General features: G+C 38.2%; 1 protein-coding gene across 1 annotated transcript; it reads right to left on the bottom strand.

Annotated features, from left to right (window-relative positions):
• Positions 1–543: 543 nt before the first annotated feature.
• On the bottom strand, positions 544–1,153 carry LOC140983841 (uncharacterized). Its single transcript, XM_073450998.1, has 2 exons — positions 688–1,153; positions 544–593 (listed from the first exon to the last, which is right to left on the bottom strand). Exons 1-2 carry the CDS (start codon positions 1,151–1,153, stop codon positions 544–546), a joined length of 516 nt encoding a protein of 171 aa, XP_073307099.1.
• Between the last annotated feature and the right edge of the window lie 16,042 nt (positions 1,154–17,195).

The following is a 17,195-nucleotide window of genomic DNA, read 5'->3' as shown; positions in this document are numbered from 1 at the left end:
CCTTTTCCTGATCAATTCAACTTTATCTTTCATCTCTTGAATAAATTCTTGTTTTGACATATGTCTTTCTCCTACATATTCCCAACATATCGGCGATCTGCACTTTCTTCCATACAAAGTTTCAAATAGTGCCATACCGATCGTTGCCTGAAAACTATTATTGTAAGAAAATTCAACCAAAGATAATGATTCTTGCCAACCACCTTGGAAATCCATCACTACTGCTCGTAACATATCCTCTAGAGTCTGGATGGTTCTTTCTGACCGACCATCTGTCTGTGGGTGATAAGCGGTGCTCATAGCCAACTTCGAACCCAAAGCCGATTGCAAACTTCCCCAAAATTTCAAAGCAAACCTTGGATCACGATCGGATACTATGGTTACTGGCACACCATGCAATCTCACTATATGATCAATGTACAGTTTTGCCATTTTCACATAAGTACAGGTACGATCATACGGAATAAAACGAGCGGATTTAGACAATCTATCAACAAATCACCCAAATCGCATCACAACCACGATTAGAACGAGGTAGATGTGTCACAAAATCCATAGCAATGAGCTCCCAGTTCCAATGCGGAACTTCAAGACTATGTAACATTCCGCCAGGTCTCATTCTTTCGGCTTTAACTTGTTGACACGTTAAACATTTAGCCACAAAATGAGAAATATCTTTCTTCATACCTTCCCAACAATAATAAGCTCTTAAGGTATGATACATCTTTCGAATTCCTGGGTGAATACTGTGTCGACTACAACGTGCTTCCCGTAGTATAGCTTCTTTCAGATCTAACAAATTAGGAACCACAAGTCTACCATTAAAGCGCAGACTACCATCTGAGGCAACACTAAACTTTTCTGTCTGACCTGTTCGAGACAATTCTTTTAATCTATGAATGTGCATATCAGTCCTCTGTGCTGCTTTGATTCTGGACAAAATCTGTGGCTCAACTGGAATAGATGATACTACAAAGTAGTCTCCACTGATCTGATAAGTCCATCCTGAAGTTCCCAAGTGCGCGTGAACTTTAGAGATAGTCAAAGATGTCAGCATCGCATTCTGAACTTTCCTGCTGAGGGCATCTGCAACAAGGTTCATTTGGCCCGGTTGATACTGAATCTCACAATCAAAGTCTTTAAGCAACTCCATCCATCGACGCTGTCTCATATTCAAGTCCGGCTGTGAGAAAATATATTTAAAACTCTTGTGATCCGAATAAATCACAAACTGCTCACCGTACAGATAATGACACCATAACTTCAATGCAAACACAATAGCAGCCAACTCTAAGTCACGAAATGGATATCAGGTCTCATGCGGTTTCAACTGACGAGAAGCATATGCAATCACTAGCCCATTTTGCATTAAAACACAACCAAGTCCATTTAGAGATGCATCTGAACAAACAACATATCCACCTGAGCCTGATGGCAAAGCTAGTACTGGAGCTGTTGTCAACTTTTCCTTCGAAGTCTGAAAACTTGACTCACATTCATCAGTCCACACAAAATGTCGATCTTTTTGCGTTAATTGGGTCATAGGCCTTGCTATAATAGAAAATCCTTCAATAAAACGCCTATAATATCCTGCCAAGCCCAAAAAAACTGCGAATATCGGAAATATTCATCGGTGTTGGCCAATTGATAACAGCTTCCACGTTACTAGGATCCACTGATACTCCTTGAGCTGATATAACATGACCCAGAAATACTACTCTGTCCAGCCAGAATTCACATTTAGAAAATTTTGCATACAATTGCGCTGCTCTTAGTGTCTGGAGGACTAACCTTAAATGTTCTCGATGCTCCTTCTTTGTCTTTGAATAAATCAGAATGTCATCTATGAAGACAATAACAAATCTGTCTATAAATTCTCGAAAAATGCGATTCATCAAATCCATAAAAACTGCTGGTGCATTAATCAATCCAAAAGGCATAACTAGAAATTCATAATGTCCATAACGGGTTCAAAATGCTGTCATCGGAACATCTTCCTCCCGAACTCTAAGCTGATGGTAGCCAGAAAGAAGATCGATCTTTGAATACACTGATGTACCCTGCAACTGATCAAACAAGTCATCGATACGTGGCAGATGATACTTATTCTTCACAGTAGCTTTATTCAACTGTCTGTAATCAATGCACATTCTCATCGTTCCGTCTTTCTTCTTTACAAACAATACCGGAGCTCCCCAAGGTGACATACTTGGTCTAATATATCCTTTTTCCAGTAATTCATGTAATTGCTCTTTGAGTTCTTTCAATTCCGCTGGTTCTAAACGATATGGTGCTCTCGAAATAGGATTTGTCCCGGACACCAACTCAATGCTAAAATCAATTTCCCTCTCGGGTGGAAATCCAGGAATCTCATCGGGAAATACATCAGGGAATTCCTTGACAACAGGAATATCAGAAACTTCAAACCCTTTTCCCTGAGTCGCATCAACTGCATAGATCATGAATCCTTCATTTCATGATGACAAGATTCTAAAAATTTCCATTGCTGACACTAATGGAATACGTGATTGCGAATCAGTACCGTAAAAATTCCATTTACTGCCATAATACGGTCTGAATCTGACAACTCCATGGAAACAATCAACGCTAGCTCGATAATTTGACAGAGTATCCATTCCCAAAATACAGTCGAAGTCAGACATGTCTAGCTTGATTAGATTAGTTATCATAATATTATCATCGAATCTAATCACACAATTCAGAATTATCTCATGAGACATCAAACATACACCGGCAGGTGTAGAGACTGACACAGTATCTATCAACGGAGTAGTAGCAATCTCATGCTCATCAACAAATACAACAGATACAAATGAATGAGATGCTCCTGTGTCTATCAGTATACACGCAAGATGATTAAAAATAAGGCAGATACCTGCAATAACTCCGCCCGGTGCATCTTGAACTTGATCCTGAGTTAGAGCATGAACTTGAGCCAGCTGTGGCCCTAGAAAACGCTGCGGAACATAACCTATAGGCTGAGGATAGCTGGACTGCTGAAAAGACTGAGTCAGAACAAAAGGTCTAGTTGTTGGTCCTCTAAAACCCTGACCAAACTGAGTTTGCTGAAATTGTTGTCTTACTGCATTCGGACATACTCTAGCATAATGTCCAACTTGCCCACAGATATTACAAGATCCATGAACTCCCGTACACTGAGTACTGATATACTTACCACCACAACGATCACAAAATACTCCACATGGTGACCCAACTGAACTTCCACGCTGACTGTCGGAACTAGAAGAACTACTACGAGTCTGTTTCTAGAACTATTTTCCTTCTGCCTTAAAGTTTTGCTGCTTTGGTTGCTGATAAGACTGCGAAGGCTGATACGGCAGTAAAGGACGGGATAGTGGTGCACCCACTGGCATCGACACATTACCTCCGAAACTCTGAGCAAAACTTGGTTGAACTGACTATGGTTCTGCCAAAAGTAGACTTGCCTCCACATTCTTGGCTTTCTCTACAGCATCGGCATAATTAACAGGCGCTCCAGCAACTACTAAAGTGCAAATGGTTCGATTCGATCCTTGCAGAAAATGCGATAGCTTGTTCCGATCACTACTAGCAACATAAGGAACATAGGCAAGAAGTGCTGAGAATTGAGAGGCATAACTCTACTACAGTCATGTTACCTTGAGTCAATCTATTGAACTCAGCTTCCTTGGCCGAATAATACGAAGGCGGTGAATTTTCTCGAGCAAACTGAGCACAAAATACATCCCAAATAACTCTTTCACCTAATTCTTTCATAGCTTCCTCGGTAGTTTCCCACCATAACTGAGCTCGGTCTTTTAATTGACAAATAGCCAACTTAAGTTGCAAATCAGGAGTGTACTCCAACATATTAAACAAACGCTTCATACTTTTTAACTATGCTACAGCTTTCTCACCTTCTTCATTCCCAAAGAATCGAGGAGGACGCATGTTCTGAAATCAGGATATCACTAGTTCCATTTCACCCATTCCTCTAGTCAACTGATCCACTTCATGCTCAACGTTAACATTTCGTACTTCACCAAGAGGACGACGACCTCGTCTTCCCCATTCAGTCTCGTTAAGTCCTCTCACATTAGGAGCTTCAGATTCCTGAACAACTTCCTTTCCTTTTCTACCCTTACGTCTAGGTGCCATCTACAAGACACAAGTATTTAATCCAATGGCAGAAACAAAATAATCGGTCTAGTATAAGAGCATAAACTTAAACTAATACGCTCTAGTCATGCTGATACAATTTATTCAAAACATACAAACAAGTAAGAGCAAATAATCAAACACATGCACAATCATTTTATTTGTACCTAAACTCGAGTGTCCTAAACTCTAATTCGAGCGTATCTCAGTTACGCTTTGATACCATGAGGGCCCGTGCTCTTAATTAATATTTAATTACCAAACAACAAGGATTAAATGGTGTAAACAGCGAAAACGAGTTTAAAACGTTCATTAAGGCCTACAAAAATTTCGACATGACCTCCCCGTAAGTAGGACATCCCAAAAATTTCAAAACACAACAACATATATACGCTAGAAAATAACATCAGATTCACAATCAACCAAACAAATATCCTACAGCCGCACTGGCCAGGACTAGACACAACATACCACAAATGAAAGCCAAAACAACATAAAAACATAACACCATACAGCTACACAGGGCATCTCCCTGGAAAATGTATCAAACCAGCATAATATATATAAATATCTGGGAACTCTGACACAAACCAACTGACTACTGGGTACCACTCGCTGACGTGTCAAATCCCCTGGAATGATCTGCTATGGCATCAAAAACAACCACAACATAAAAAGAAAACAGGGGTCGAACCCCAGCACAACAAACCAGTAAAATCACGACGTATATGAAAGACATGTAATAATATCAAGTAAATGCAATGATATGCGATGCATGAATGGTAACAATGGAATAACGGATACCAAATGGTGTCCAAACGAATAGCATCATCAATAGTAACAGTGGCTCCGTGCCAAGAATGCAGCATCAAATCGCCGCTCGTCCATGCACGTAGCATCGGGAATGCGAGTAGCTAATTCGCTCGTCCCTAGCTGTCATCTGGGAATGTGGCTAATCCTAACCCACTCGTCCCTCTGATGACTCAATATATCTCAACAGAATCTACATAAATCGCCGTCAAATGAGTCAAGGCTCAATATGTTATGTCAATATAATTTATGCATGAATGCATCAGAATAAACATTCAAGGCACGTAATAGCAAACAACATTCACCGAATATTCTTACACATCAATATAAGCGTCATAATGATATTGGTTTGAGCGTACCTCAATTATAAACTTATAATACCACAGTAAATTCTTAAGGACTTCCTGATGAACTCGTGCAAAGATAAAACCTACATTATAAATTCACTATATACTTCAATATAACGCATTCCAACTGACTAAAATATTTTATATCGGCTCGGTAAAAATTAAATTTTTGGGCAGCCTATATAAACCTTATACAATATGAATTCAAGCTTAATACCTCAATAAACGAAACTAGAATGCACAACGGTAATTTTGCAAAGATGGCTCGCCGGAAAATGTCGCCGGAAACACTGTTCACGATCTGAAACCTAGTTTGAAATCAGCTGAAAATAGGGGAAATAAAGAGCTTTGATTCCTTGCTAAATAAACTCACATCAACTAGAAAAATTGAAGCTAAAAGCTCACCAAATCTGACAAAGAACGAAACTCAGCTGCCGGCTCGAACGTGAAAGATGGAGCACTGATTTCTACCGATTCATGGTAGGAAAGTAACTAATATGATGGAGGAAGAAAGTTTGCTAAGCTACTGCACAAAAAATCTAGCCGCTGGGACGCTGCGCAAGGTGATGAGCTTGGTGCTTGAAAGAGCCGATGGTTTCAGGGGAAAAAATCATGGAGATGATACGGGATAGATTTAGGGGAAAATGGGTTGGGTTTATTTAAATTAATTCTGAAAATGGGCTGGGCCTATTATTGGGCCTCACAATACCTGACCTTGTCTGCATCTTGCAGCTTCATAAACGCAAAGATCACCTAGATGGACATAATCCATCCTTCCGCTAACATCGGGTCAGTAGTCTCCGAGAACTCTTTTGGGTCCATCCTCTTGAACCTCTCATAAACTGCCTCTGACCTAGGCCTCGCCCCTGTGTCCACTGCAGCTTGGTTCCCCGCAAACTACGTGAAGAACCGAGTTATCCCTGCAAGCATCTTAGCCTGCATATCTGGGGGTGGACGAGGAGGAGTCACCATCTCCCCATCCTGAGATTCCCTATTCTCATCACATGCTTCACGCACAATCCTACGTCTGGGAGGCATACTGTTCCAAAATTTACCCAACACGTAAACCCAACATGCATAAACATAATATCATAACATAAAATGCACGTAATTTGAATTTAAATATACAAATGCTGAAATCATGACTTGATGCTTACCACATGAAATAATTTAAAACTTACAGGCTTGAGGTGTGACTTCATGAGCTTCTCGCAACTGGTAGTAGTCACAACCTTTTACAAGAACACCGTTCTGATACCAACTGTAACGTACCGTACTTTTGAACATCTTAAAATTTGTGGAAAATTAAAAATTTTTTTAAATGCAAAATAAACTTTTAAATTTCGATCATCAATAAACTGTTCATCCAAACTCGTTCATAATTTGATCACAAGTCATACTGTAACGTACCATACTTTTGAACATCTTAAAATTTGTGGAAAAATTAAAAATTTTCTTAAATGCAAAATAAACTTTCAAATTGCGATCATCAATAAACTGTTCATCCAAACGCGTTCATAATTTGGTCACAAGTCATTTAGCATACCTCAAAAATAAAATATTTTCTTTTGCACGTCGAACATACTTACGTAGCATTGAGGGATTCGTTGGATCTCGCTTGGGGCCACTGCTGCACATACTAACATGAGTTCAAAAACCTATCTCGCATAGCTTTGACGTATAGTCAAGCGCACACCCAAAATGACAAATTTCCTTATGACATTCTAAATTTCTAGGGACTCGACCTCGTATAATCATCGTACTAAATCATGATATCAAACCCCAAAACAATACCTAAAATATAATAATTTTTTTTTAAAAGGGGTGCACGGGCCTGTGTAAGGGTCCGGGTAGACGCTGGAATTTCGCACTTTGAAGGAAAAAGGGCACGAATCCTGTGTAAGGATCTGGGTACAGGTCCCTGTACCCACTGGAAACGTAAACTAACGGAGAAATACTACACTTATGGCTTATTCCTCCTAACTCGATCATATGGACCGTGAACAATGCCTCGAGACCCATCCTAGGATGCTATGACACTTATTCAAACTCAAACAAATGCCCCAAAACAACTACGCATCATGAACAACGCAACCCAATACATGAACATGACACTTGACACCAAAACGCATCCTACAACTTCTAATGTAAACAAATGCCTATCGACACAAACCGACACACCAAAAACCATACCAACATCATACTCAACATACTTAAATGCAGCAGCGAACACCCGTCAATTCCCAACGACACCTGCAACAATAAAACTTCAAAAACACATCAAGAACGCATTTTTCAGGAAACGTAGTTTGAGCAGTCCCACAAAAACAATCATAACTCACTCATTTATTATCCAAATATTTTGAATTTACTGTCAAATCGAATTTATCAAAAATTACTACGTTTTATATGTTGAAAGTTTTTCCAGAAAATTGATCAAAAAGTCGCAGTAATTAAAATGACAGCAAAATTCGATTTTTAGATCAAAAAACGTTTCAAAACACGATCCAACAAATTTCCGCTCAAATTTTGTACATCATACATGGATTTTTACGCATAATAAACATCACAACACATAATATGACGAGATCGACGCATGAATAATAGAATATACATGCCATTTGATATTGAAAATTACCGAACCGATGATACCGAAGCGGGAAAGATGCGAGGTTGATCCGGAACCAACGTGGCATGATTTTTCTCGAAGAAAAGTGGGCAAGGGATTGCTGGAAAATTGTAGAGAGAGGGAAAGGGTTGTGGCTGTTGAAAGAACACCTTGAACCCTAGCTATCACCTTAAAAAAATGAAGGCAAGGTGTGTGTGAATTGTTTGTGCTTATGGTGTGTGTAAAAACATGTAAGTGTGTGTGAGTGTGTGTAACGTGTGTGTGGGTGCTTAATTAGGGGAAAATGCTTAATTAATTAATTAATCATGCTAATTAAAATGTTAAACCAATTAACAAGTTAATAAAATTCTAACCCAACATTAACTTTACTAAAATCTCCTAATTTAAATAAAATACACAAGTGGCAAATCTTTAAAAATTTAAAATCTTAAAATCACCTAATAAATTAAATTAGGCATTAAAAATGCTAAAAACTTCATAAATCATTTGAAACGCCTCAATCCTACTTAAAATAAAACACCACATTTTAAAATTATCAAAATCGTCGCCGGTCTCTTTTTCTCGATCTCGCATCGAATAATCGCCTGAAACATGAAACTCAAGGAAATATTTTAACGTGCATCACAAAACATAAATAATTTAAATAATGAAAAGAAATAAATCATGCATTGCTAAAATTCATTTTAAACTTGAATAAATAGTTTAACAATTAAATATTGCATGAGTTTTACGTGTACTAATTTTGGGCTCTACATTAAATGCTATTGATGAAGACAATAAGCGTGAGCTTTGAAATATTTCAGAAGGATAACAGCTCAGTTAAGATTTTTTCAAGAGTCGAGTTGAGAGTAGTTCAGTTCAAAGTTGTGGTAGTGTCTTCTCAGCTGCTTTTCCTCTGTTATTTATCGGCTTTGCCTCCAACGGAAATATTTAATACGATTCGAACTTTTCTATCCGTTGTTTGCCACGTCAACATTCTTCTGACAATCTTACACTGCTGTTTTTTGAAATACGGAAATCCCACTATTAGTTGCAGTCTTGCTTTTGTACTATCTGTCGGTTGACTGTNAACATCATACAAAATCATAATATGCATGATTTAATTTTTTATGCATGAAAAATACGTTTGTACGATTGGTTCTTCGTGTTGTCAAATATTTTCAAAGTTTCAATGATTCTACGCTTGTTTTAATAACGTTTTTGAATCCAACGAATACGCTGCCAAGGTAGGATATTATATGAATGAATTATGGTTAAAACATGGTAAAATTGTAGAGAAAACAAGCTGGAACCTTGGGATCAAACAANGAGCTGGAAAAAACGGGAGGTAAGGCTAAGAGGTATAACGTAGGATTTCTTGCATGGGGATTGCTTAAGGTGGCTCGGTTGTGCACAGGGGCTCACGGCTTGGCCAAGGCCTGGGCTGGATGTGGGTCAGGGTCAGGAAGAGCTAGGACTCCTTGGTCGCAGCTTTGGAGGAGTCCCGTGGAGCATGGACTCCTCGCGCGAGCTAGATGGGTTGGCAGCAGCAAAGAGGGCTTGCGGCTAGGGCAGGGAGGCTCACGGTGGGTCTTTTATGGTCTAAGGAAGGTAGTCCATGATTGGGGCAGGGGATGGAGTGGCTGGGTTCGCTGCTGGCTCGAGCAAAACGTGAGAGAGCATGGAGGCGCGCTACTGCTGTCTTCCTGTGCAAGTGGCTTGTGGCTCGGTTTGGGGCTGGGCTAGGTGGTCTGTTCGGTACCTTAGGATGGTTTAGGGAGGGTCAGTGAGGCTCGGGCTCGGTGGTGGCTCAGTCAAGGAGTCCCACACATGAAAGAGACTCCATCGCGTTTTGAGAAGGGGCGCGCGGCTGCTGCGTGCATGTGGCTCGTGCATGGGTCCAGGGGTCTGGGCTGGGCATGGTTTAGTCCGAGCATGGTCCAGGGTTGGTTATGGTCAGGTGGGCTCGGTGGTGGCTCGGCTGGAAGTGTCCAAGTTGGCTAGGAGTCTTGGTGAAAAGGAAACTCACGCACAGAATCTGGTTGCTCGGTTGCAGGGCTGGTGAGTGAGCTAGGGTTAGGTTCCTCGGACTGGACTTGGTCAGGAGGGTGCCTAGTTGGGTTGGCTCGGGTTTGGCTCGAGGTGGCTTGACCATGGCTCCAGTAATTTAGGAGATGGCTCGGTATGTTTGATTAAGGGACAAAAACGAGAATTTAATAAGGAAAATTTGAACCATGGGGCCACGGGTGTGGTTCATGGCTCACAAGGGTAGATTAGGTAATAAAAAGTCTATGTTTAAAGTTTGGGAAGAAAATATTAAGTTTTGAATTTATCCGAGATTTAATTGCCTCTCGAATAATAAATGAAAGAATTAATTGAAAAGCCTCGAATTAAGCCGAATAAAATTATGAAAAATTATATTTAAGCTTAAATAATAATTTGGAATAAACCCATGTCATTAAAAATAAGAAAAAGATAAAATCGAAAATTTTTACGTCTATGAGCAAAACTGTCATTTTACACTTGGAAAATACGTAAATTCTTGGCAACGTCCCGAAGGATCATAATTTATGTTAAATGATATTTTATGATTTAAAATGGTGATTTTGATGTAAATATGATATTCTATGATTTTTGGATATTTTGTAATTTATGGTAAAAGCGGTGCAATTTTCACTGTCGAAAATGATATTTTTTGAAATTTATGATAATTTATTATTTTAAAAGAAAATGAAAAATATTTTGAGGGATGTGAATTGACTGTGACAAATGATATATGAATTTGTGGAGATGACGCGAGGGCCAAGGCCCCAGATGGATCCCGTTTACAGGTCAAGGCCCTAGAGGGACCCTGTCTATAGGAAAAAGCCCCAGAAAGACCCCGACGATCGTATTTCAATGGTGGAGCCTAGTGCCTATCCCCATGTACCATGTGAAGATAAGACTGCAATCGACCGAAGGATAAAAGCTAGTCAGTTTCAGGGATCAAACTTCACCCAAAATGATAAATGATTGAAAGCTTTACGACTAAAATGATTTATGATATATGATTGATGCTTAAATGATTTTAAATGGTTTATTTATGTTTAAAAGCTATTTTAAATAAATTTATGATTTTTGATGCATGTGATTGTATATGTATTATTTGCTACTCATGTTTAGAACGTGCTGAGTCATTAGACTCACTAGATTTGTATGATGCAGGATTTGATGATAAATGGGAGGCGCTGATGATTGAGTGGATCGAGTGCTACATTACACTCCCGAGAGACCTTTATGTTTTTCACTAGCTTGTTAGATAAAAGATTTTAAATATTTATTTTAATGATTTTATTAGAGATATTTTTATGCTTTAATTTTATGTTAGTTTATCTTTTTAAAAGGTCGACGTAGGATTTTTGGTTAGTCAATGATTTAGAGATTTATTTTATGCACTTGAGATTTCAAAGGTTGATTAATTATGATTTATGAAAATGCTAAAGTTATTTTGTTTATTATTTTCGAGTTTATGATTTATGATTAGAAAAAAAAGAGTTGAGGTCGTTTCAGTTGGTATCAGAGTCAAGGTTTCCTTAAAGGGTTGTGTATTGTCACTCCGAGTAGCTCAAGAAGTCACGCCTCAAATATGTGAGTTTTTACTGCTTTATATTTTATATGCTAAAATTCTTTTAAATGCTTATGTGATACATGCTATAAATGTTAGTTGCATGATGCATGTAAAAAGAATAATTGCATGTTGGGTAGTGGAATTGATTGGGTTAATGAAGAACTTAGAGGAGAATACGGTGCATGCACTACTTGAGCTGGATTTAGGAGTCGATATTGAGAAATTTTTGGGTTAGAAATGCAATATTTCAAGATTTGGAGGACCGAATTGAAGAGTAAGATTTAAGTTAGAGGTTAAGTTTGAGGTGGATAAGGAAATGTAAGCTTAGCAATCATCAAGTCAAGGAAAATTTTGAGGACAAAATTGTATTTAAGCGGGGGAGATTTATAACGTCCGAAAACCAATCTACGTAAATCACATGCATGCAAGTTATTTTAATTACTTAATTGTTTTATTTAATTGATTTTAAATGCTGGCATAATATTTATTATATGATTAAAAGTATGATTGCATGATTAAATGATAGTATGACAAGATTACATGAAATTTGAGGATTTTACCCGAATATTCGATAATAGGCAGGGGAAAGAAGACCGGAGAGGACCGAGGCTAGAATAAATATTTTTCAATAAATAATTGAAAGGCTTCCAAATAAGATTAAAAATGATTTAATATTTCTAAAAATGTTGAAGTTCGAATTATTTTACGAGTCGAGCTCAATTTTTCTCGGGAAGCCAGTTTTGGGCAAACAAATAATTTTAAAAGATCAAAAATATTAATTTTGGGAAACTAATTTTATAAAATTTTATGTTTTAATTAAATAATAGTTATTGAGTCCAATTTAATTATATTAAGTAGGTCCAATTGCTCCTAAGCTTGTAAGCCCAAAGCCAAATCCCTTTTAACTTGCAATTAAATTATAAATATGCTACCAAGATCTTTTAAACACCATAACTCACCTTCAATCAGCCGAAATACACACTCCTCACACACTAGTAATTTTCTAAAATAAGAGAAGGAGAAGAACTATCTTCGTCACCCAGTCGTCCAACTTCGCACCCTCGTCCAAGATTGAGTATCTGAGCATTATAAACGTAAAGGCACGTTTTATAAACTCTTGTAAACATCATACGAATCATAATATGCATGATTTAATTGTTTATGCATGGAAAAAAATAGGTGGTTGAATATTTTTATGGTAGAACGTTTATTTTCAAAAATATGATGTTTTTATGCTCGTTTTAAAAACGTTATGATTCTCAACGAGTACGCTGCCAATAAAAGATGAAATATGAATGAAACATGAATATAATTTAAGGGAAAGCAAGCTGGAAAAAACGAGAGGTAAGGCTAAGAGGAATAACGTAGGATTTATTGCATGTGGCTTGCTTAAGGTCGCTCAGTTGTGCATGGGGGCTCACGGCTTGGCCAGGACTTGGGTTGGGGCCTGGGCTGGACGTGGGTTAGGGTCAGGGTCAGGAAGAGTCCTAGCATGGCTAGGACTCCTTGGTCGCAGCTATGGAGGAGTCCCGTATAGCATGGACTTCTCGCGCGAGCTAGATTGGTTGGCAGCAGCCAAGGGGGCTTGCGGCTAGGGTAGGGAGGCTCACGGTGGGTCCTTTATGGTCTAAAGAAGGTGGTCTGGGGTTGGGGTAGGGGCAGGAGCTGCTTGGTTCGCTGCTGGCTCGAGCAAAACGTGAGAGAGCATGGACGCGCGCTGGTGCTGTCTTCAATTGCACGTGGCATGCGGCTTGGTTTGGGGCTGGGCTAGGTGGTTTGGTCGGTACCTTAGGATGGTCCATGGAGGATCAGTGAGGCTCGGGCTCGGTGGTGGCTCAGGAGAGGAGTCCCACGCAGGAAGAAGACTCCATCGCTTTTTGAGAGGGGGCGCGCGGCTGCTGCTGTGCTGGTGGCTCATGCGTGGGTCCAGGGATCTGGGGTGGGCTTGGTTGGGTCTGGGCGTAGTCCAGGGTTGGTTAGGGTTAGGTCGGCTCGGTGGTGGCTTTGCTGGAAGTGTCCTAGTTGGCTAGGAGTCTTGGTGAAGAGGAAGCTCATGCACATAATCTAGTTGCTCGGTTGCAGGGCTGGTGAGCAAGCTAGGGTTAGGTTCCGTGGGCTGGGCTTGGTCAAGAGGGTGCCTAGGTGGGTTGGCTTGGGTTTGGCTTGAGGTGGCTCGACCATGGCTCAAGTAATTTAGGAGATGGCTCGGTATGTTCGATTAAGGTTAAAAAACGAGAAAAAAGGAAAATTGGAACCATGGGGCCACGGGTGTGGTTCATGGCTCACAAGGGTATATTAGGTAATCAAAAGTCTATGATTAAATTTTGGGAAGAAAATATTAAGTTTTGAATTTATCCGGTATTTAATCGCCTCACGAATAATTAATGAAAGAATTAATTGAAAAACCTAAAATTAAGCTGAATAAAATTATGAAAAATTATATTTAAGCTTACATAGTTATATTTGGAATAAACCCATGTCATTAAAAGTAAGAAAAAGATAAAATCGAGAATTTTTAAGTATAGGGGCAAAACGGTCATTTTACACTTGAAAAATACGTAAATGCTTGGCAGCGTCCCGAAGGTTCATAATACATGTAATTGATATTTTATGATTTAAAATGATGATTTTGATGTAAATATGATATTCTATGTTTTATGAATATTTTGTGATTTATGGTAAAAGCTGTGCAATTTTCACTGTCTAAAATGCTATTTTTGGAAAGTTATGATGATTTATGATTTTAAAAGAAAAAAAAATTATTTTGAGGGATGTAAATTGACTGTGACAAATGATATATGATTTTGTGGAGATGATGTGAGGGACAAGTCCCAGAGGGAGCCCATATTCGGGCCAAGGCCCTAGAGGGACCCCGTTTACGGGCCAAGGTCCCTGAGGGACCCCGTCTGGGGGAAAAGGCCTTAGAAGGACTCCGACGATCGTAGTTCTATGGTGGAGCCTAGTGGAAATTCCCATGGACCATGTGGAGCTAAGACTGCAGTCGACCGAAAAATAAAACCTAGTCACTTTCAAGAATCAAACTTCACCCAAAATGATAAAGGATTGAAAGCTTTATGATTAAAATGATTTATGATATATGATTTATGCTTAAATGATTTTTAAATGATTTTAAATGATTTATTTATGTTTAAAAGCTATTTTAAGTAAAAGTATGATTTTTGATGCATGTGATTGCATATGTATTATTTGCTACTCATGTTTAGAACGTGTTAAGTCATTAGACTCACTAGATTTATTTTACGCACTTTAGATTTCAAAAGTTGATTAATTATGATTTATGAAAATGTTAAGTTATTTTATTTAGTATTTTCGAGTTTATGATTTATGATTAGAAAAAAAAAAGTTGAGGTCGTTTCACTTCCTGCGACAAAACATACTATCAAATATGTTTGCGTTGAAACTTAAAGAATTTCTTACCAGCAATTATCCCAAAATCCTCAAAAATTAACTGAATTAGCCGAAGTATTCCCCCAAAAAATTCGAAATTAAATCTCAAAAATTTCGGAATTTTCAGTTTGGCCCTTAAAGTTTTGAAAATTACATTGTGGCCCTACCAAATTTTCGAAATTTTTATCTTTGACCCCTCAAAATTTTCGAATTTAGCCCCTAAAATTTCGAGTTTTGCAAATAGGTCCTCATATTATCGATTATTACATTTAGGTCCCTAAGATTCTCAATTCAAACAATTTAACCCTTAATTCCAACTATGTCACATACCGTACTTTGAACTTATTGAAATTTGCGGAAAATAAAAATTTTCTTAAATAAATATTAAACTTTCAAATTTGCAATAAAATAATCAGCTCGTCTAAAAACATTTAAAATAAAAACAATTACAAACAAAGTTTGCAAAAAGGTAAATGTTTAACAACGTAAACCATCTCGTAGAAAAACAGAATATTTGAAACGACATGCATAAAACTCTTAAAATCGAAGGCGGTCCTCGGGTTTAGCCTTCTGCGCAGATCGAGCCGGCTCATTGGTCCCCATCCCTCGTCTCCTTATAGTCGTCCTCACCTACATCGATCAAATCTAGTGAGTTTAAAGACTTAACACGTATAAACTGGGCATAACAAGTAATACATAATAAAACTACATGCATTTTTAAAGTAGAGCATAATACATGCTTGAATCTTGAACGTAATAACATAAACATAGACGTATCATCATCATAAAACTTTTCATAAACATACTTGAACATGCATAACTTCATCATTTTGCGTAGAGATATGTTTCAAAGCAAGTGACCAATGCATAAATGTGCCTGATCAGACTAAACCACACTACTGGGCTGGTAGGGATGTCCACTATCGCATACATGAGATCCCCGGTCATACTTTACCGGATGGATTGGTCCCTGGTCATACTTTACCGCTTTCCAATCTTGATCTAAACTCGGTCATACTTTACCGGGGTGGAGAGGTCCTTGGCCACGTTCACCGACTTCCAAACCCGTTCATATTTGGTCCAAACTCGTTCATATTTGATGCAAACTCTAAGCCACGCCCTATCGACTCGAACCAATGCAACGAGACTCAACTTAGAATACTAATGCAATGTTTCAAACTCACACGACGTCCCAAAACCACGATGCAAATCCTACAATGCAACACAACTCGTGCAAACGACATTTTGACACCGAAACACTTCATACAACTTCTAATGCAACCAAGTGCCTATTGACACAAAACGAAGCACCAAAAATCGTCCCAAAATCATGCACAATGTACCTAAATGCAGTACCGATCACTTGACAGTTCCCAACGAAGCTTGCAACAAACAATTCTCAAGAACACGTCAAGAACGCATTTTTATAAAATCACAATTTGAGCAGTCCCACAAAAACAATCATAACTCACTCGTTTCGTGTCCAGAAATTACAAATTTACTGTCAAATCGAAGATAACAAAAATTACTAAGTTTTATATGTTGAAAACTTTTTCAAAAAATTGATCGAATTTTCGCAGTAATCGAAATGACAGCAGACATGTTTTTAGATCTAAAAATCTTGATCCCAAAATCATTTCAAATGTTTTTGCTCAAACTTTTTCACAACATACATTGTTTTCACGTATAATAAGCATCACAACACATAGTGTGACGAGATTGATGCAGAAACAATAGAATATACATGTCTTGATCTTTAAAAATACCGAAACGACGATACCGAAGCGGAACGAATGCGAGGGTTGATCCGGAACGATTTGTGGCTCGATTTCTTGAAGAAAATGGGCGAGAATCTGCTGGAAAAATTTGAGAGGGAAGGACGGCTGCTGCTAATGCCAAGAACCCTAACTTTTCTTAAAAAAAATTGAAATGGAAGCAATGAAATGTGTGTGTGTGATAACCGTGAATGTGTGTGTGAGTGTGATAATGTGTGTGCGTGTGTTTAATCTAAATTAATGGAATAAAATTGCTTAATTACTAATTAAAAAACTAATTAAATGTTAACCCCCTTTTAACTAAAATAAATTCTCCTAATTTGAAATAAAATGCACAAGTGTTAAATCTTTAAAAGTTTGAAAAAATCATAACATCACCTAATAATTAAATTAGGCTTTAAAATGATAAAAACTAAATAAATCATTTAAAAATGACACTTTCCTGACTTGGAATAAAATACCATATTTTACAAATCGCCCAA

The sequence above is a fragment of the Primulina huaijiensis genome, chromosome 9 (assembly GCF_012295235.1).
Source record: "Primulina huaijiensis isolate GDHJ02 chromosome 9, ASM1229523v2, whole genome shotgun sequence".
Lineage (NCBI taxonomy): Eukaryota > Viridiplantae > Streptophyta > Magnoliopsida > Lamiales > Gesneriaceae > Primulina > Primulina huaijiensis.
Note: the sequence above shows the minus strand (reverse complement) of the source record. Positions and strands in the feature narration are given on the sequence as shown.